The sequence below is a fragment of the Salminus brasiliensis genome, chromosome 6 (genome assembly GCF_030463535.1).
Source record: "Salminus brasiliensis chromosome 6, fSalBra1.hap2, whole genome shotgun sequence".
Classification (NCBI taxonomy): Eukaryota; Metazoa; Chordata; class Actinopteri; order Characiformes; family Bryconidae; genus Salminus; species Salminus brasiliensis.
In genome coordinates, this window is record NC_132883.1 from 37,760,583 (window position 1) to 37,782,857 (window position 22,275).

General features: G+C 40.9%; 1 protein-coding gene across 2 annotated transcripts; it reads left to right on the forward strand.

Annotated features, from left to right (window-relative positions):
• The first annotated feature begins 1,754 nt into the window (after positions 1-1,754).
• mfn2 (mitofusin 2) lies at positions 1,755-20,454 on the forward strand. 2 transcript variants are annotated; one of them, XM_072682295.1, is made up of 18 exons: positions 1,755-2,100; positions 5,123-5,301; positions 6,194-6,329; positions 6,979-7,141; positions 10,574-10,698; positions 10,945-11,053; positions 11,461-11,568; positions 12,455-12,608; positions 13,273-13,340; positions 13,445-13,566; positions 14,601-14,727; positions 14,859-14,963; positions 15,169-15,271; positions 15,428-15,648; positions 15,919-16,074; positions 16,221-16,417; positions 17,520-17,654; positions 18,282-20,454. In XM_072682295.1, exons 2-18 carry the CDS (start codon positions 5,127-5,129, stop codon positions 18,349-18,351), a joined length of 2,274 nt encoding a protein of 757 aa, XP_072538396.1. In that variant the 5' UTR covers positions 1,755-2,100; positions 5,123-5,126; the 3' UTR covers positions 18,352-20,454. The 2 variants fall into 2 exon arrangements, with proteins under 2 accessions (XP_072538396.1, XP_072538397.1); XM_072682296.1 differs by lacking the exon at positions 1,755-2,100 and adding an exon at positions 2,540-3,157.
• Positions 20,455-22,275: the final 1,821 nt, after the last annotated feature.

Sequence of the window (22,275 nt, forward strand, 5' to 3'; positions counted from 1 at the left end):
ATATTCATTCATATTATATTTATGTTTTGAGGGCTGCTCACACCTCTCTCATATTCCACTGCCAAAGGTGGATAGTATAGCAAGCTGTGATCTCTGCCAAAGAAGGAGCTACAAAGTTCTGATCTAGTTGGGTGTGGAAACTTTTGCACATGCCACAATTATGAATTTATTATTTATTTGTTTTTATTTAAAATCAACAAAATATGTCAGTTAATCAAACCTGCTCGAACCGTTGATTTGTCTTCACTCAACAGATAGAGGATCACTGTAATGCAGTCTTATGGGAAATTCTTGAATTATTTTGAATTTTCTCACAAAAAAAATCTGCTTAAACTTAAATTGAAATATTAAAGATTTGGGGGGGACTGATTTGTCATTATTGTCATTCTTATGATAAAAATACTGTTGCAAATTCAATTCTTAAATGCGAGAATGCACTGTTCTTCTATATGTACTTTAAACATGCACCAATTCTTCATTACATTTTTCTCTTGTCAGAAATTACATAATGTGCAAATTGACTTCATACTAGTAAAAATGACTCCCTCAACTGAAATGAATGGGGGGGGGGGGGGTTATGGTTATGATTTTTTTTTTCTGAGTAAGAAGCTGCATGGCAATATTTGCATGATATATATATTATAGATTTTTTACATTGACTTGGCAATTTTACAGTTAAACACACTGAAATGAAACTTTCACTAGCACTAATACCATGCTACTTGCTCATGTTAATTTTTTTTTTATTCAGATTAAAAGTGTTTGCATTAGGACCAAAGCCATTTGTGCTGTGATATGGTTTACCACTAGATGGCTTCAGTCACTGAACATCTCTAGTAGTGTGCTGACAAAGTTTAACATTTGATTTAATAAACTGTTAAAGGCTCATATATGCACTATGTTTACAAAAGTATGGGGACACCTGCTCATTCATTGTTCCTTCCAAAATCAAAGGTATTAAAATAAAGAGTTTATCCTGTTGTTGGAATTGTGGAGCATTGCTATGAGGATTTGATTGTGTTAGTGAAGTCAGGATGTTGGATGATCACCACCCCACCTCATCCCCACCTCATCCCAAAAGTATTGGATGGAGCACCATCCATCATTCCAGAGAACACAGTTCCACTGCTCCACAGCTCATCTGCTCCAGAGAGTCCTATTCTATTGGCAGTACTCTTCTACAGGAACTCGACAAGCTGTGTGTGTGTGTGCATCAGCACATCTGTGTCAGCAATGGGTGCACCTTCAAGAGCTGAATGCATTAATTACAGGGGGTGTCCACTTACTAAACTGCTACTTTGGGAAGAGGAAGCAAATTCTGAAGTTCACCAAGATCTAGCTATAGATGGATAAAGAGTATTGGTTTATGGTCTCTATAAAAAAATACTAATTTAATTTAAACAGATACACTTAAAAGATACACTTATAGTGATGGATACAAATGTTAGCTAATGAAAGTATGAAATACTGGTTAATGACCGACCCCATGCTTTTATGATCAATAATATTTTGGGAATTGGGAATAATATATGGTTTTGTGACTAGTCTGGGGAGATGCCCCAGTCTAATTGTCCATTTTTTACATAAAAAAGAAGCAATGATATCTTTACAACCCTCTACAATAATTGTATATCTAGTCATTAGGGTATTGCACTCTATTACATCCAGAAAACAAGGGCGTAGGTGGCTAGTGAGCAACTGAAGGGAAGGAAGCTTAGTGGGATGCGACCTTGCTGCCTCCTACCCTCAGAGCCGTGTCGCTGTCCGATGATGTGAGGTTAATGCACTGTACAAGACCAACCCATACAAATTCTCACGTACTTATCTATCTTTCTTCAAACTATTTATTGGAGTTATTCGAGGCAGTAAAATTAACTAAACTAATTAGCTAGCCAGCTGTCTGTTGCTGTTTCCTGACTCCTCGCCTTCTTTCTTGGCGCGCTGACCAAACTGGTCTAGCTAAGCTAGCTAACTTAGCTGGCTAAGGTTTCGTTTCGACATCTCCCCGGATAATCTTTGGAGGACAAACGTAGCTAATTTATTCGAGGACACTGGAACCAACATGCTTGAAGACTTGTCATAACCACCCCGCCTTTCTTGGTAAGTTGCTAGCTAGCTAATGAGCTAGCTGGCTGGCGACACAACTGCATGTATAGCGCTAATGCTAGCTAGCTAGCTAGCTAGCTAACTAACTAATGTACAGCAGCTGAGCACAACGTATCTAGCATAGCGTTAATTATAGCACTATTTTACACTATTTTAATGGAAATAGATTCCCATTGACTTGAACTAATTAGTTAGCTACTTAGCTAGTTAAGCGCACACGTGTGTTCTAGCTAGACGACCTGTCAAAGGTCCCCCCGCATTAGCTGGCATGCTAACAGATTTAGCGAGCTATAGCTAGCTAGCTAGCCAGCGCAGTTGTTTAGGGTTAGGGTAAGGTTATCAGCTAACGTAGATAAGCACTAGCTAGCTTTTTACAAAGTCGTCAACTCCAGGTTTATGTCATTTGCAAACACGCCAGGACACCCATGCATGGACATGCTTGTGGTGATGCGCAGGTAGCGCTAGCTAGCTAGCTAGCTAAATCACTCACGACAGTGTGCCAAGGCCGGCGTTCACACTCCGGCCAGGTTACATAATCTGAGCACACTGCAGTCCCAACCACATTAACGATGGCTTACAATATAAATATAGCTAGCTAGCTAAATAGCTGGTGAGCAGGGTGTAGCTAGAACTACATCTGTTGAGGAGGAGAAGAAGAAAGAGGAGGAGGAGGAGGAGGAGGCGTGACCCTCACAACCTGGCTGCTAGTAGGGGTGGAAATCACTGTTTCAGTCGCCCCTAGCAGGACGACTGTCGTCGGATTGGGAGATACTGAGTCTGTGCTGGGTGTAGAGCGAGGCTGGTGTCTGCTGGAGCCGAGGCTGTGTGAGATTGACACCGGGCTCTGAGCATGGCTCTGCTGACCCAGCTGTCAGGCTAACATGCGGTCCGTCTGGGCGGCACGTCCCTCAGAGCTGGAGTTCCGTTTGACCGAGGCGCCCCGGGGCTGCTCGGGGAATTAGGTGAACGGTCACGGCGAGATCGCGGCATTGGAAGTGCGGGGTTTTTCATATTTCATATTTTTACTGAAAGGTTGGGCAAACACTGGAAGGTAAGACCGTGATGTGGCTAATATGTCGTATTTCGTTTGTAAGAGTGAAACCCTGCGATTTAGCGACCTTACAGTAACGTTATTCCCTAGCTAACATACACGTGTTATTAAATGTCAAACATGGACAGATCACCTTGGTGGGAACTGTATCATTAATATATCGACAGAAATGCAGCTACAGTCACGTTGTCGCCTGTGAAAACTCGTCTAATCATCAGTGTTGACAGACTGCCTGGCTCAGTGTCAGTCCACCTCTTTATCTACAGACTGCACCCAGGGGTTGGGCTGTTTTTACAGATTTCTGCTGATACCTCTGCTGAGTCCTGAATGTCAGAAGGCGTCCCTGGTCCGCTGTCTCGGCCCTGTAGGGACCTCAGCCCGGCTGTGTTCTGCAGTTGTCTGGCTTCAGACTGTGCAACTCAAGGTCACTTTCTCTGGCAGGTGGGCTTTGCTGTCTGCAGCATATCTGGCAACCTCACGTCCTACACGCAGGACGCTTCAGGACGCGTTAAAGTGGAGCTGCTCAGTTGCACGTCCTCAGTTGACTCCTGCAGCAGTAAATGTTGTCATTATTCAATATTGAGAGGGCAAAACATTGCTCTGTATGATATCGGAGGATGTTTTGTATATGCAGGATGAATGCAAAGTGCAGCCGATGAATGGGGCTGTTGAAGAGCTGAGTGTTATAAACCTATGTAATGTGTGCTTTGAGGATTTGATCACAGTGACGTTGGACCATATTCTCATGTTTCTGCATCAAGTTCTGCACAAGCGTATTAGTTTCTTCACATTTTTAAGGTTTAAAGCAAAGTCCAGTGGAGCCAGAGCAGTTTGTCTGTCCCAGTAAAACATCAACTAAAACACAAAGCCCATCTGGAAATGTGCCCTTTCAACAAGAACAATGAGAAAGGGGGGCAGCGTGCACTTTTCCCCACCATTTTGGAAGAAGCAGCATTTCACATAATCTGAGCTCGGCACTATACGAACTAGTTGCTTAAATGAAATGTCATCTGTGCCAGGATTGCTGTCGCACATCAATATTTTTTATTTATATATATATATATATATGACCTCTGTCATATGATTAGATTAGTCAATACAGCTTAAATCATACACATAATAAGCAAATACAAAGTTGAAATTCTCAGGAAAATGTATTATTTGTTATTTCTTGTTAATGTTTACAATATTGTTTCTGTATTTCGCTACGCTACATGTAATTATTAAGACTAAATATAAAAGTCTGGTTAAACCAAGTTATGTCAGTTTTGTAAGCTATAATGGCTACATAATAGGCTTGAAAATGTGACTGATAAACTTGTGTGGCCATCGATATGATATGTATTATTGTATCGTAATACATTTTCAATACGTATCCTAGACATCATCAGTGCTTAAAGAACTCTGACCAACCGCTGACCCACATTTCATTACAGAGAGTGTAATTAGGCCTGTTTAATTAGACAAAGTGCTGCAGGTTTTGAATATAAATCGCTGTGCTCAGTATGGGAGAGTATATGATCTGAATAGCAGTGTTTTACACTCTACGTTGCTACTGATGCATTTTGTTTGCATATCAAAATATTGTGCATTGTGGAAATGTGTTTATATGTTGTGATATAATATTTTTACCATATCGCCCACCCCTACCACAGCCTGTATGCAAAATGAGTGGGTCCATTTAGGTTTAGCAAAGCTGTTTTTAGTGGATTACTCCTAATACCATGTTCTGTCATGCTTGGTTGGAATCTAAAATGCAGATTTGCTTATTCACAATGATTTATCTGTGAAAAGTGGGGCCCGGCATATTTTGAGATGAAACATATTTGCATGTAATGCTAGACCAGATGGCTGGTTTGGACTAAGTGAGGAATGGCAAAACTGTATCGTCTCAGATCTTAGATATTAGAGTTTTTTCACTACTCTCTTTTTTTTTTTATTTTTGTTCCCCTCTTTTTCTTCAAGTGCAATGTCTCTGGTTTTCCCCCGACCCAACACCAGTGCGATCGGCAAAAAGGATAAGCGACTCATGGCTGAGGTGAACGCCTCTCCGCTCAAGCACTTCGTCACTGCCAAGAAGAAAATCAACGGCATCTTTGAGCAGCTTGGCGCGTACATCAAGGAGAGCTCTGCCTTTCTAGAAGGTGAGTGGTCTAGGCCTGCTGTAACTTTATCTGCCTGGCTTCCTTCACATATAGGGTCCACATGTTTGTACCTTTCATGGTAGAGAAAATGGCCACAGGTGAGGTTCTACTTTATACGCTCTAAGGAATACAATTACAAGAGCCCTGGAGGGGTGCTATCAGTTCTGGGAGGGTGAACGCCAGCATGTGCTGACTCCAAGCCAACTGCTTTCTTTGGAACTGCTGATAATGCAGCATCAATGGACCGTTTGAACAAACTTGCAGGAGAACGCTAACTTTACTAACGGTCACATCAGCTAACAGATGCCTGTGCTGGCTAGCATGATGTGTGGGGGGGTGTAGAGTGAGGTCAGTTATCTTGTCTGGGACAATTTTTCTGCTGTCCATAACATGCAGCCAAAATTAGCCATCCTGTTCTAGTAATACTGGTAAATATGTGCTCAGGAATGTGAAGCACACTTGTTAGCCTAGCTGTCAGTCTTGGTTAACATTCCCAAGCCTGTGATACTATCAAAACAAGGCCACCGCTAAGTTATGTAACAGACAGGCAGCGTTTGTCTCCCTAGGGGATCAAGCAGTGACAGAGGCTGGCTTAGTCAGCCCTTGTCTGAGCAGGAGCAGGGAGCCCTGTCTCTGTACACTGACTCATAAGATGGAGACATTGCGTCTGCTCTTAATACACTGACTTCGTGACCAGATTCAAGTTTTGTAGAGATAAAGAATTCGGTGATAAGATGTTTAATCTGAAATTTTTCGTCAAATTATATGGTGGTTTTGTCCTGATGTATAGGCTTTTTTATTGTTCCGTCAGTAACGCTAAAGCTTTTACACCTTGTATTATGGGTTGATACTCTTCCTAAGTGTGGTTGGCTGTGTTGTGTTTTTGTGGCAGAGACCTACAGCAATGAGGAACTGGATCCTGTCACTACAGAGGAACAGGTGTCAGAAGTGCGGGGTTACCTGTCCAAGGTGGCAGGGATTGGCGAGGTCCTGTCCCGCAGACACATGAAAGTGGTCTTTTTCGGCAGGTATGTGATTACATTAACACCATACGTGTACTGATGACTGTGTGGTGTATTCAAAACTGAAACCTTTAGTAGCTCAGCAGAATACAGTTCTGTACAGTCCTGGTGGATGAACCCATGCAGTGAACCTGCCAAATGCAATAAAACTGAGAATGGTTCTTTGAGGCTTAATATAGAACCTTTACTAACCAAACTAAAGGTTCACTAAAAAACTTTTGAAGAACCTCCTTTTTATTTCAGAAAGAGTGTAGGTTTGGACACACAGGCTGAGGCATATTACAGCCTAAGGAGAGGGCTGGGAGGAAACTATGGGCTTATGGATTGTATTGTTTAGGGTGTGGTGTTACAAAAATTGCATAATGTAGTCTGTACTGTGCCTGCACATGCCAACTGTTAATTACACATCTATAAAAAGTTATTCAAATGGCGAGTACCATACAAAGATGTGTTCTACCTTCTGCAGCCATGCCCAAATAAATCAACTTGCATTGGACAGTTTTTGCTTCAGCTTTGTGTTAAATGTCTGTATTTTTAGTATTCTTTTTCTTAATTACTATTATCTTTATGAAGCTTTTTCAGAAATTTAAAGTATGTCGTCATGGTCCTCGATACTTGTCTGGTATGTAAAACCTCCCGATTTCTTGTGTCACAGGACTAGCAATGGCAAAAGCTCCGTCATCAACGCCATGTTGTGGGACAAAGTCTTGCCCTCGGGCATCGGCCACACCACCAACTGCTTCCTGCGAGTGGAGGGGACTGATGGCAATGAGGCGTTCCTGCTTACTGAGGGATCTGAGGAAAGGAAGAATGTTAAGGTGAGTTTCATATTCTTCCTTTGGATACAGGGACTTCTGTGAAAGACATTGACAGTAACCCAAAACAATCCTATTGTTTTTTTTGTTTTTTTTTTTGTTTTTGGTATTGAAACATCAATACAATTGAAACTCAAGGAATCGTTTAAATGCTTGAAAGGAATCTTGTATATAGAGCCATCAAGAGCCCTTTAAAATTACTAAAGCATGGTTCCAATATTGTTATGAATTAAATAACCCCTTTTCATTACTATATAAAACCTTTTTTATTTTGCTGAAGTGATTCAATCAGTTATGAGTAAATTTTGTAATAATGGATTGTAATGTAAAGGCAGTATTTCTAATTGCTACTGTAGAAGTTTTTTTCTGCTTGTTTTAGTCTAGTCCATGATTTCTGGGTAGTTGTTCAAATCACAGTTGTGAAAGGCAGTCAGCTTTTAAAAGCTAACCTTATACGTTTGACAGGTTGCTCAGTATAGTTGACATTTATGTTTTTCTAATTTTTACATTTACTTCATGCATTTTGTTTGTCCAGATAAAACAAACCAACTAAACAAAGTCCAGCCAGAGGTTCTTTCCTTTAGCAGCTAGCGTAGGAAGGATCTTCACCCACAAAGCTCTTTGTTCTCAGAACTTTTACTGACCTTACTGGGTGTTTTGTTGCTCAGCTTGAATCCTAAAGTAGATTATACGTTTTAATTGCGTCAAACACTCTTTTTTTACACTGCTCATAACATATTTAGATGGTTGCATATACAATTGTGTGACAAATACAGTGCAGTTCAGTTCAGAACTGTGACAACTGCTTATAGTGAACAACCAGATTCATGTGGGACTAATTCCTGCAGGAATTTGCGATTTGAAAATTGTGAGAATTCAACCATTTAATTACAGCCACCTATAACAAGTCCTCGCAGTATTTGCCATGTGCTGCTCACTACTTATACCTGCTGCTTATTATGGTAGTGGGCAGTTTGGGACACAGCAGTAATCACAGCCTCCACAATTGGACAGAACACCTGATAACTAAGGCCACAGCTGTCACAATTTTGTAAGTTCTTATTCAGTTTCTCCTTTAATGCATTTATTTATTTATTTAAAAAGTCTAATACAGCAAAAAATTAAGACTTTTATCCATAGCTAATTTGTTAGCCCAGTGCCAGCTCCTATAAAACGCACATAGACCCGTGTGTTCTAGCTGTGTCAGTTGACTGGCCTATATATAGTCCCACATGAGTCAGGGGTTCACCCCAAGCAGTTGTCAGAGCCACACGTTTTGCCATCCAAGCCCCGGTCTCATGACTTCACCCCATTACATTATAGGGCAAGAGAGTAGTGTCTATATCCACTGGAAAACCTTAACCTCAGTGGAATGCTTCCAGTGCTTATTGCTACGCATTTGCCACAATACCTGAATTTGACTCTCTCTTACCCAGCCAGTGCCATTTGATCGTTCTCACAGTTTCTTATGAGCGCTGACTTGGCCTCTGAGTTTGTGTCTGGGATTTGTCCAAGGGTTTCACCAGCTTATGATGGCATGCCCTCATCCTGATCAACATCTAAACATAGCACAGCCACAATAGGACACGGCTTCTGGCTGTCAACTGTCTGTGCATTCCAGCGGATCTGGGACAGAGAATCAGAATCAGAATCTCTTTATTTCACCAAGTATGTTGCACATACAAGGAATTTGTCTTGGTGAGAGCAACACGTATGACAAGTAACAAAAAACACAGAACACAGTCTTAAACTAAAGGAAAAAATGACACTAAACAATAAATAGGGTAGGGGATAAATTAAAAAAGTAAGAAGTACTAAAGGTAATAATGAGCTGAGTGCGTCTAATGCGTCTCTAATGCCTCTGCCAGTTCTATGCCTCCTGTAGTATCACCCTCACTCTGACTCTCGCAAATCACACATATGCTCCGTCTGTATCCTGCAGCAGCTAAGAGGAGCCATTTCCCCTTTGCAAGGCAGCACGAACTGCAGGCTAATGCTAAATACAAATGCCCTTTGGCAGAGGGGTCATATTTCACACAGACCAAATGGCTCTTATCACTATGTCCTGTTATCATTATTTCCACATATCATTTGAGTTTCTAACCCCCTGTTCAATTAAATAGGAAAATTTTCACAATAGGTGCATGGCCGTCTCCACTGTGGTACTTTAGCCTCTGCTGTGTGTTTATATACTTTGGTACCAAAAATACAGCTTCCTCAACAAAGCACTGGATCAGTAGTCAGCAGCATTATCCGGAAAAAAATTAGTTCATCTAGTGCAAGTCATACTGAAAAGAAGTGTAAATATATCGTATCAAACTTATCAAATTGTTTGGGTCATTTCTGCCAAGCTGCTTCTGTTTGCGTTATCTTGCATTAACCAGGCATCCAGCTTTTCTCTGATTTTAATTCACTGCTTGTACAGCCTGCTGCACATGGTCTCCTGCGTTCAGGAGGAGCATAACAATGAGCTGGCCTGTGGTCTGAGGAAGACTGAGGAAGTCATCTGGACTGCTTCTTACAGTCAAATGCACAAGCACCTGTGATTTTGTTCATGCCATTTATGAATTTAATATCTAAATGTATTGAATATAACCTCAAACTATCAGCTAGACAAGGTCTTCAAATCTGGACCTTGAATTCAGTTTCCTGTCCTGAACTTAATCGTAACGTAATCCTTGTTAGACGAGACACCACATGGCCAATCAATTATATTAACTTAACTTTTAGTGAGAACAAAATCTAGGACTGCATCCTGGATTCAAGGTCCAGATTTGATGACCTGAGAGCTAGATGGTTGACCCAAGTTGGTGTTCCAATAGGACAGTGACTCCAAACAGTGACTGGAATGAATAAAGTAGGCTAACAATAAGCTTTTGGAATGGCCTTCCAAAGTCCTAAGCTCAAATATGTGAATTGTGCTTCTAAGGCAGAACCATGCCAGAAAACCAACACATTAAATGTAACTCTGCCAGTTCTAGGAGAGTGGTCAAATATCCAACTAGAAGCTTGTTAATTGCTACCTAAGGTGTCTGGTCAAAGTGCAACATGCAAAGGGACATTTAACCAGATTTTAGGTTTGCTGTTTGTATAAATCTGACCCTGTGTTGAATTCCGGAAAACCCTCCCAAAAACATACAGCTTTAACGGGACAAAAACGAGCATTTGGTGCAGTTGTCACTCATGTCACTCTGCCCCAGAAAAAAAACAGTTCAAAGATATTGGACCATGACAAGTGAACCTCTGCAACTGTGTGTGTGTAAATGTATGTGTGTGTGTGTGTATACATATTTCATATATTATTCATATATGATAACCATAATTTTAAGAAAGTGTGTTTGGTATTAATGAAAAAGGAAGTGATTGTACTAAACTGCACCTGTAGAACTGTAGAAATAAAAATTTTGTTTTTATTTTGTATGTGTGTGTTGGCAGACGGTGAACCAACTGGCTCATGCGCTACATCAAGATGAGGATCTGGATGCAGGCAGCCTGGTGTGTGTCATGTGGCCTAAAGCAAAGTGTGCTCTGCTGCGTGACGACCTAGTGCTGGTTGACAGGTAAACTGAGAGAACACACACACACTGCTTTGTTTCTCCACTGGATATTAGATTCTGGCTAATTTGTCTGGACATCAGTCCTGCTCCTGCTTTCTGATTTTTTTTGTGTGTGTTTCTAATCATATATTAGTTTTTATTAATACTCAATTAATTTATACATATCTTAATATAATGTGATTTAATACCCAATGGATGACAATATTGCACAGTGCTGTGTATGATTTATTTATTTATTTATTTTGCCAGCCCTGGCATTGATGTCACCACAGAGCTGGATAGCTGGATTGACAAGTTTTGCCTGGATGCTGATGTTTTCGTCTTGGTGGCCAATTCTGAGTCCACTCTGATGCAAACTGTGAGTTAATATCATCCCACACAAACATTCCCCAAACACAATCAGACTTACTGTAGGTGTAATTTTGCAGTTGCGTGAAAGCGTGTAAGACGATTGAACCAAATGCCACAAGAAGCCCTTGCCACAAGAAGCCCTGACACTATGAGCACTCTGGCACAAACGTAGGGATTTTGCAGATGGAGATGTGATCATGGGTCACTCAACACTGGCTCTGGCCAAGAGAGATTGGGTGTATCAGGAGAGCTCTACAAGACACCTACAAGACTGCAGCCGTCCAACAGATTAGCCAGATTTGGATAGACCTGCTCATTTAAAAGCTATTTACTTAACTGTGCTTCTTGAATGAATTGGTTAGATTGGATTGTGTGCCAGAATCATGCATTGTGTCTTTGTCTTTCTCTCTGTAGGAGAAATCCTTCTTTCATAAAGTAAACGAGCGCCTCTCAAGTCCCAATATTTTCATCCTGAATAACCGCTGGGATGCTTCAGCCAGTGAGCCTGAATACATGGACGAGGTATGATAGAGCGCAACAACAAACAAGACACACACTGCAGGTCTTATGACCTTTCTATTTAAATCGCATGACAGCAGTTAGGTGCGCTGCATGCCAGGCCGCAGCAGTATGATGGTAGAACACTGTTAATTAATTAGACACTTGCATTAACTAAAATCTATTTAAGTAATATTGGCAAATCTCTTATTCTGAAAGGCAGTTATTCAACCCGTTAAGAATATCTTGAAGTACCTTAAATTGGAAGAGTTGCCCTAATAAGATAAGCTTGATAAGTACCAGGGAAACCAGATCAACTTGTATTTGGCATTACACCAACTAAATTCTAGCTGTTAAGGTGCTTGGACAGTGACACGGGTGTTATCTTACAGCTGTACTCCAGTTCACTGGAGTTGCACTGAAATGAACTGCATGTAGTTATAGTGCACAATATGATTAAATCTAAGGCATTTGTATTGGCTTTGAAATAAAGAAAATATTTAAAAAATAGATTTGGTATAAGTATCATATGGTTGAGTCAGGTTAGATGAAGGTTAAGTTTGTAAAATATCCTCTCATTAAATATTGGGCTCTTTTACATCATAGCTGTTTACCTAATGTCAGATATTTTAGCCAAAATAAAAAAAAATGGACCAATTTTTACTGACTTTACTGCAGACTTGTCTGGAAAAGCTGATTTGATGGTTTTAAAATATATCATCGCTGAAAACATTTATCTTAGTGATAAATCTTAACCTATTCCTGCCTTAGATAGACTCCACAACCAACGCAACTCTAACCAGGAAGGAATGCATAGATGTATGCATGTTACCCCAGTGGTTATAGGTGCATTACAGGGTGATTAGACTGAACTTGGAGCATGTGAAGTGAAAGTGCTGGTATGTTTCAGGTCAGACGGCAGCACATGGATCGCTGCACCAGTTTCCTGGTGGATGAGCTGGGGGTGGTGGACAGGGCACAGGCCAGTGATCGCATCTTCTTCGTCTCTGCTAAAGAAGTCCTGCAAGCACGTGTGCAGAAGGCCCAAGGCATGCCTGAAGCAGGTAGCTTTTTTCTTTTTTTTTTTATCCAAAAGAGGTCAGAGGTGCAGGGATTCCCAGCCTTGGGATCTGTATTCTATTCAGTAGCTATAACTTTTATCTAAAGCACCTGATCTAGGTAATAACTGCCTTTAGAATGGGACTGTATGATATTGGGGAAAAAATATCTTTCTTTCGTTTCTGCGATGCGACTATTGTGCATGCCCACAAAATGATAACGATGCTGAAATTATATGTTGTGCAGCCCTACTTAATTTTAGAGCCAGGTTTTGGTACACTCTGCAAGGATCTCTAGGACTGGGCCCTAAGACTGATTTTGTCCCATGTCACTGTGTGTGCAAAAGTCAGATTTTGTTAATGTGCTGCAATTGAGTTGCAACAATATTACAGTTTAAAGCTGATGCAAATTTACAAAAAGAAGTTGTTAGACAATATAAACATAAATTAAAAAATGTGAAAAATTGGGTAGCTAGCTCCAGTGCAAAGCTAATAAAGTAATAATTCTCACTCAGGGTGATAACAGTAATAATTATGTGACTTTTGTGGGATTTTTACTGAGCTATTCCTTTAATCTCTGTAACTCTTAGTTAGTAATTGTTTTCCTGTTATACTGCTTTCCGTGCACATGGTTTCAAATATGCCTCATTTCTCACTCTATGTTTTGCAGGTGGTGCCCTGGCCGAAGGCTTTCAAGCCAGAATGTTTGAGTTTCAGAACTTTGAGAGGCGTTTTGAGGTAAAGAATTAGTGTAAAGATTTAGAACATTTTTACATTTGGATAAATGTCCATCAAGAAGACATCTATCCTTTTGAATATCCTTTTCAACTTGTGTTTTGTAGGAGTGTATATCTCAGTCAGCAGTGAAGACAAAGTTTGAGCAGCACACTGTTAGAGCCAAACAGATTTCAGAAGCGCTTCGATTGATCATGGACTCTGTTCACGTGGCTGCCCAAGAGCAGAGGTATGCAATCAGACACCCTAAAGCAGTGGCTCTTGAACTGAAAACCATTGCCTTAAAATAGCCTGGAAACCAGCTACTGTGGACACAATTAAGTTAATGCACAGCTCAACAGCTAAATTAGATCAGATGTCTGTTGTGTTCTTATGAGGCCTGTAAGGTGCAGTAGTGCAGTGACATTTAGGGTGTGTTTATACTTGTAGTTCAGTTCTCTCTTGGTTTGGACCAAGCAAGAAAATGATACATTGTTACATTTGACATCTAACATCACGGTGTCTGCATCCCAACCTAACTACACTAATGAATGCAGTTGTATTGGTGGCTAGTTTTGAAATACTGTGTAGTGTGGAAATGTGTGGATTGGGACACAGTCCTGCTAAACTAAAATGTCAGACAGAAGAAGTTAAAGCACAGGAACGTGGGCAGGTCTGAAGCGTTGGTGGAGCGAGCAGGCAGGCTAATACTAGATTTTGCGGGGCAAGAGTGAACCTGTGCCTATGCACAACTCTGTTTTTGGTTTGTTTATGTGCCTTTGGTTCATATTGTTTTCATACTTCAAATGAACCGAGACCCACCTGCACAGATGGTCTTGGTCTGTGTGTTTGATTTGGTGTTTGAAGTTCAGAAAGCAGCGCTTACGCTTACTTTAACAAATCCGGCAATCACTAAAACTAAGAGCAATCACACCAAGGTTAGGCTAGTCTGAGCAGAGCTGACAAGTATAAACACACCCTTAAAAAGATGAACTTGGGTCCACTAAATATGTTTGCAGTGTGTTTATATGTGTTGGTACATGGTACATGCTTTCATTGTAATGAGTTCATTGAAATGAGTCAGCTGAAATGGAATTGATCCTGACATTAGACAAGTTCTCCCTGGCCTTGCAGCACTCCTAGTGAATATGGGAAGGAGAGGCCCAAAGGATTTCAGCAGTTTTTCCATGAAAAAAAGATAATAAATGATCATAAATAAATGAAACCATTTAACCAGGGAAATGTGTATGGTTGCTTTATTGATGATTCTGGTCCTGTGTTCAGGGTACACTGCATGGAGACAAAAGAGGAACGGGAGGATCGGCTGGAGTTCATCGATAAGCAGCTGGACTTACTTACCCTGGACTGTAAGAGCAAGATCAGGAAGATCACAGAGGAGGTGGAGAAACAGGTAACAAACATAGCAACCCCACATTTCATATTTTCACATTTCATAAAACACCAAAAATCATTAAAAAAAACTTTGTGGAAAGGCCAAATGTCCCTAAAGTGAGGGCTACATTAATCTGTGCTGTCTTTCAGGTGTCAAATGCAATGGCTGAAGAGATAAGGAGGTTGCATGTGCTGGTGGATGAGTTCCACCTAGATTTCCATCCCTCGCAAGTGGTTCTGAAGGTGTACAAGAACGTGAGTTTCATCTCCATGTTTCTCTCTGTTGTTATTGTTATTCCCTCTTGACTTTCACTTTCGTATTTACTGTTGCTGGCCAGCCCTGCCAAGTGGAAAGTCCACAACTTTTCTAGTCATGGTGTTCAGTCCTGTGCCTCTCTTAACAAAGAGAAATGGCAGAACCTTGGTCTCTCACCTGATGCCTGTGTGTATGTGATTCCAGGAGCTGCACAGGCACATAGAAGAGGGCCTGGGCAGGAATATGTCTGAAAGGTGTTCCAATGCAATCACCGCTGCCCTTCAGAACACCCAGACTGAAATGATAGGTCAGTATTGGTCATGTGCAAGCGAGCTAATGAAAGGGCTAGAGCTGATTGTAGACATTGCATTAGCTCTTAATTGGAGGCCCAATGAAATGTCAAGAGTATGTAAAGCCACAGTTCCAGGGTAAATAAAACATTTGTTTTTGCCCTCATGCTTAGATGGCTTGAAACCCTTGCTGCCCATATCGGTGAGGGAACAAGTGGATAAAATGGTGCCCAGGCAGTGCTTCAGCCTTAGCTATGACCTCAACTGTGACAAGCTGTGCAGCGACTTCCAAGAAGACGTTGGCTTCCACTTCTCCCTGGGCTGGACCATGCTCGTCAACCGATTCCTTGGACCCAAGAACACCCGTCGTGCTCTTATGGGTTACAATGACCAGGTACTGGTACTGGACTTATCCCTGGGAATGTGGAGGTGATTAACACTTAGTCAGGCTAGCTTAAGGCATTGGCGGTACGTTTGGAATGTGTAACAGTTCTGTATATGTGTGTTGAGACTAAAAAGAAGCATTGTTAAAATGTTTTGCATTAAGCGTCTTAGTTTTAACAGGAATGAGAGTTCACTGCCAGGGAGATTGTCTTACAGGAAGTGTATTTAGGGGAAGTAAGCTGTTTATATAGGTTGTGATGTGTGTGACGTGTGTCCTCAGGTCCCCAGGCCCATGGCCATCACTCCAGTCAGCACTGCCATGCCACCCTTTCAACAGGGCTCTATGACCCAAGAAGAGCTCATGGTCTCCATGGTGACGGGACTTGCCTCTCTCACCTCACGGACGTCCATGGGCATCATAGTCGTGGGAGGCGTGGTAATTAGCTTATCTTACTGCCTCATAGAGAAATAGACTTTATGTAGGCCAGTACTTTTTGTAATGTGGTAGGTGATGTTCATGTAATGTAACTGTTGATTTGAAATGAAAAAGAGGGGAAACAATGGTATTACTCTGTGCCTCAGATCTGGAAAGCAGTGGGATGGAGACTGATTGCTCTATCCGTGGGGCTCTATGGGCTGCTCTATGTGTACGAGAGGCTCACATGGACAACCAAGGCTAAAGAGCGAGCCTTCAAGAGACAGTTTGTGGACTATGCCAGCGAGAAGCTGCAGCTCATTGTCAGCTACACTGGCTCCAACTGCAGCCACCAAGTCCAGCAGTAAGTCCTTAAACTCTGCCTTAAAAGTTTTTGTTGAAATGTGAACTGTATTAATCTGCTGACGAGGTAGCAGAGTGTCAAAACATAGAGGCACAGTACATGCAGGTGGATAAAAACGTAGGCAACTACAAAATTTGAGATTTTCTATTTTAGCAACCACTTTTATATATTTATGTTGAAATGACCATTGCACACTTAAGCATGTCTCTGTAGTGAGTGAAATATTTTGTTACTGGTTTATTATGAATGCAGGGTTTTTGGCTGGATGGAAAAATTTGTCACTTGTCCAATGTGTTGTCCCCAGTGTCATAAAACAGCATCACAAAAAACAGACCGATCCCTTGGGTGTAATTAATGTGCCTCAAAGCTACATTATGTCCGATATTTCCCAGAAAAGACTCCGTAATCCTCTTGCTGTTGCAGGTTTGGCAAGAGAACCAAAGTGTAATCTGGTCAGGCAGGTTGTGTATTACAACTACCGGCGAGTTTGATAAATCTGTGCCTTAATGGAAATGTCATTTTGTCCTACTGTTGTTACATAAGCCCAGATGTAATAAATAGACACAGGTTTTTGTGATCTTTCTCTAGCCTGAGTGCCTCTATCTCCATCTAGTGGAGAAAACTGTGCAGTGCATTAGCCACAAGCCTGGGATTGCTGTGTGGCAAGTGCTGCTCTTTGAGAGATGATGTCCTAGTTGTGTTTTCAGAAATCTACTGTTTGAAGTACACTAAAGAACATAAAGGTGCTATAAAGAGTTCTTTGAGCAATCCCACCAGTTGAACCAGTTGTGGTTCAATACAGAACATTTTCTGTAAAAGAGATGTATGTGTGAAGAATCCTAGGTTAATAGGTTTAAAGAAGTATAATATAAAGCACCTTCAACAATTTAAATGTTCTTCATGCTCTCATATCTTTTGCAAAATTGTTTTTATGGAATCACAAATTGTTCTTATTTGGCATTGCTCAAAGAACCATTTGTGTCTTTATTAAAAAAAAAAAGTATTATACCAAAGCTTCAGACATAAATGACAATTGGAGCCAGTTTTGTGTGGCGTAGAAGTACTTAAGTGAATTAAACATCTGTGTGTGTGTGTGACACAGGGAGTTGGCAGGCACCTTTGCCCAACTGTGTCAGCAGGTGGATGTGACACGGCAGCAGCTGGAGGATGAGATTCAGGACATGAACCGCAAGATTGAACAGCTGGACACTCTACAGAGCAAAGCCAAGCTGCTCAGGTAACAAAACGCATGTTATCATTTTGCTCTTCCACACAGAGGCAAAATCGGTTCAGTACTTTTGAGCTTGTCTAAGAGATATTTAAATAAAGTACAGGTGATAGAAGTTTTCCTGATGACATTTGTATTCTTTGTCAGTTAACATCATTATTTTAAATAGCATACATTTTATCAGTCATTTTTATGGCCAGTTCTAGCTATGCTAGAATGTTTGGCTAGCTGGCTGTTGCTGATTTTTATTTAAGCTATTTTTAAACCAGAAGCTCATGCTGAGTGGGTTAAATGAGCACATGATTGACACTAGCTGCTGATACTATTTGTTAACCAAAGTTGCAATATTGCTAAAGTTATTTAGGAAAGTCGGAACTCATAATCATGTCATACCGCAATTCAGTCATAATTACGCTAAGATATTTTGCACAGCTTAGTGTGCTTATCTGGCTTGAGTGATTAACTTTTTTTGTGGCAAATGCAAATAAAATAAATAGATATATTGAATAAATAAATGGAGCAAAAATCAGCCGGTTCTGATTGTGCATGAAGACTGTGACCGACTGATGAATATCCTGTAAAAATGAATGCTTTCTGATTGTGTGGATCTGTCTTGTGTGTTTGTGTGTTCTGTAGGAATAAAGCCGGCTGGCTGGACAGCGAGCTGAACATGTTCACCCAACAGTACCTTCACCAGGGCCGATAAAAGGTTAACGTTTTAATTGCAGAAACAAACGTGACCAAGACCAACACTAAAAGTGCTAACTAATACATAACATGGGTTATTCTGCTATTCCTACACAAATTATGTACCACATAACACCTATAACACCTTTTAGCCACGATTTTATAGGAGGGGACGTTACTTGATTATACCAAATCTTTTTGCCATCAAGTTTCTAAAATCACTGTTTCTGTTTTCTTTATTTCTTTTTTTTTTTTTCTATTTTTTCCTTTCATAGAATAGTAAATGGCCTTTGAGGGTACAGTGATGGCGAACCGCGCCACGTTAAAGAAAGGCGACCTAATAGGTCATGTCATTTGTTTTCTTTTTGTAAAGAGATGCTCACCTTTTTGTGTCATTAATTATTTATTATTTTTGCAATTTTGACTTCATGTGAAGTTGTTCCTGTTATTGTCTTCTTCATTATCTTCGTAGGTGGCAACTGTTGGATTCAGTGATATTCCCTGCTTGCTAGAATAGGTAGAAGGTCAGGCAGTCGTTGTGAGTGTGCCTTCGCCTTCTATGCGACCGGCCACTGCTCGTGAGACCAGGTTCTTTCCTGGCCTGATGAAATCGCCATCAGCGATACTTGTGGATGCTGATTATCAGCTCAGATATGGGTGACCATGGTAAATGCACTTCACTTTAAGTTCTCTTCTTTGCCTATGTGAGGTGCTTACCAAGCCATGGCGTTTGCATCTGCATGGACAGCGTCTGCGCCGATTATAGTGGTGATGTAAAATATACAGTAAGGCATTATGCTGCACTCTTAAACATAAAGGCTACAAATGGTTCTTTGAGCAATGCCCACTTTTGGTAACATGAAAAACCCTGTTTGTAATAGATTGTGAGTGTACAGAACCTTATAAGGGTCTAAAGGACCTTCTTTAACACTTGAAGGGTTCTTCACAGTCACAGACATCATTCTTGATGGAGACAAAAGCGGTTCGTATGTGGAATCACTCACTCAAAGAATCATTTAAAGCCCCTTTATTTTTTAAGAGTATGGCACCTTTCTTTAGCTGTACTGCAGTTAGACTCTCAAGTCTTTGCTGGTTTGTGGTGCAGGGTCAGTGCTTGCAAAGCGGACACTGTAGATCAATAAAGATTCCAGAAAGTAGTCCGATGCTATCAGTTCCAGTTTTAGATGTGTTTTAAGGCAGGGATTGCATGGTTTTGGTACTGTAACAGAAGCCTTTGAACAACGACTGTACTGCAAAGTCATTGTAATGAAATGCAGCATTGTGTGCTCTTGCCAGACCCCTGTTCTGTGCAGTAGTGACAGTGCATGAAATGTAGTTAGTGATCAGTACGAAAGGATCTGTTTAGTATATAAATATTGCATCTATATAAACGAACAAGTGCTTTACCCTGAGGCTAGTCCATGCGGTTGACGTAAATGGACAGCGGAGACATGAAATGAGGAGAGCAGAGAACCACTAGGAACATATTGACAGTGCTGCCACCCTGTGGGGAATGATGGCACAGCACAACCCTCCTGAACGAAGTTCATACATTTATGTTTACAAAGAGTAACTAATTTAATCTTATTTAAAGGGATGAAATCTTCCATACAGTGGTGCCTCCAGGGTTTCTTTTCTCCTGCTTCTGCACCATATTTGGCTTACTCCATGATTTGCAATCTGCTCATTAGTACACACAGAAGGTATGTTCAAAGAGCACTTGGCTTCTAGATGTAGCGACCCCCAACCCTTCCCCCCCACCCCGTATGCGTGTAAACCACCATTAATTAATCCGTTCTCTCTCCCAGTCAGGTGTAATAGGTTGTTGAGTTTGAACTATGGTCCGTGCCAAGTGTTTTAAGAAAGCAATTGGAAGAGCTCTTCACTGATTGTGCACTTTATATTTGCTGCTTTATTTTTTCTCTGTCTAAAATGTACAATTCAGTTTTGTATCTTTTGCCTTGTGGTCAGCAGGGAAGCAGAGAAAGGGATTAACTGGTTGACCTACAGATTCCATGTCAGTAGTCATGTATAGACGTGTGCATGCAGTGATGGTTGTCATAAAATGTCTTGTAACCCACAACTGTTGGAGATGAAATAAAAATGGATAGTTCATTGTGCACATTTTGATTACAACAACAATTACAAACAATTACAAATAATAATGAAATAAAAAAAAAAAGCTTTAACCGCGTGCTTCCAAAACATGCACCCACCTCACAGTGGTTGGAAGCTTTGGATGCATACCTGTTGCAGCTGCAAGAAGGTATCTTATGTGTAACAGGGTGAACATGTGCTTCGTCGATCTTGAGGGTATTTCACAAGGTAGGATTTGTCTGTTCGCCAGACAACTTAAGCTAGTGAAAGCTCTGAGCACTGTCCAATAGGAATGTTCCTTAGTTTTTTCATTTTGGACAGGGTTGACTCTAGGCTTACGATATCTGGCTAAACTGAGAAATCCATCTTTGTGAAATACCCCCCTGTGAAATGATCTATATAATATATTTGACCAGATTTTATACTTGACTTCTTTAAATGCTACTTCCTCCTTGTCGTATCATTTAAAGGTGACATATTATACCTCTTTTCCACAAGTTACCACAGTTCTCTAGGCTTTAAAGAAATGTGGTTTGGTCAAAACACCTCAAGGATTCAGAACCACAGCACCTTCTCACCCTGGCTGAACAGGCCTGTTCGGAACGACTGGTTTAAGTGCCTGTCCCTTTAAAAAGTAATCAGCCACTGCTCACCGCACCCCTCCACCCTGTTCATTAGTCCTCTCAGCTACACAAATTCTTCAGCTGTGCCTCAAACTGTGCTCTGTTTCCTATATAGTGCACTACTTTGAGGTTCTGCCGTTTTGTAGCGGTGTACGAAAACATGCACACAACATAAATTGCGTAGGTCACGTCGAAGATTCACATCCAGCTTCTCAGAGGAAGGCTGACGTTCACAACCGATGCACTTTGCTTTTGCACACGCATAACAGCTTGTCTGAAATCGTCAAGGCTTTAGACTTCTAAGTTCATTCTCATTTGGCCCTGTTTACACTAGTGAGCTGACATTTACTTCACCTTGAGTTCACGTTTGTTTTGGGGGGACCTCACAACATCAACGAATGACCCTGTTATCGGTTCACCGGGTGACCACTTTTGGTAGGTACTGACTGCTGCATACCAAGACAAGACAACCATATTTACAATTTGTGTTTGACACAGATGGAATTTGGATGAGCACTGAGCACACACTTACAAAATAGTGATCAAACAAACTCACATGCAGCCATGGGCAGCTATTGCTGTGGTGCCCCCGGAGCAGGAAGGTGAAGGGCTTTGCTCAAGATCCCAACGTTGGTAACTTGCCGAGCCCAGGTATTGAACCCACAACCCTGTCATCAGTAGCCCAGCATTCTAACCACTGAGCAAACACTGCACAAGAGATAGTCTAGTCATCACAATTTGGTTGTTGGTGTTAATGATTTGGCCGATTGGTGTTCATTAAAGAAACAAAATCCTACATCCTGTTAATGATGAATGTAGATATTTCATTTTGTGAACTCGAATGGAATTATTGTGTAGGTCTGTGTAGTTCAAACTATACTGAAACTATAAAAACCAAATGCCTAAATCTTCTAAAATTAATTCTTCTGGGTGTGCGCTGGTACCGACGCTTGGCAAGTGCTGCATAATTTATTATGCTATTTAATTAAGGAGAGCTAATTAAGGGCTGAAGTTAATTATACTGCTTAATTAAGGAGAGCTAATTAAAGGCTGAAATAGGTGCTGTAACACTACTGAAAAATGCTTTTTACTCCCTAATTAATTGAATAAAATAAGGTTATTGAATTATTGAGAAGGTTATTGCAGGTGTCTGTAGGCAAACTCCTCGCTGGCCTTCGGTTTGGACAACGTGATTGAAAGTGGTTGTGATTTTTATTACCATC

Coding starts and splice junctions, on each gene's coding strand:
- mfn2 (XM_072682295.1), top strand. CDS start 5,127: ATGTCTCTGGTTTTCCCCCGACCCAACACCAGTGCGATCGGCAAAAAG. Junction 5,302..6,193: donor GAGCTCTGCCTTTCTAGAAG/GTGAGTGGTCTA, acceptor TTTTTGTGGCAG/AGACCTACAGCAATGAGGAA. Junction 14,964..15,168: donor TTCTGAAGGTGTACAAGAAC/GTGAGTTTCATC, acceptor ATGTGATTCCAG/GAGCTGCACAGGCACATAGA.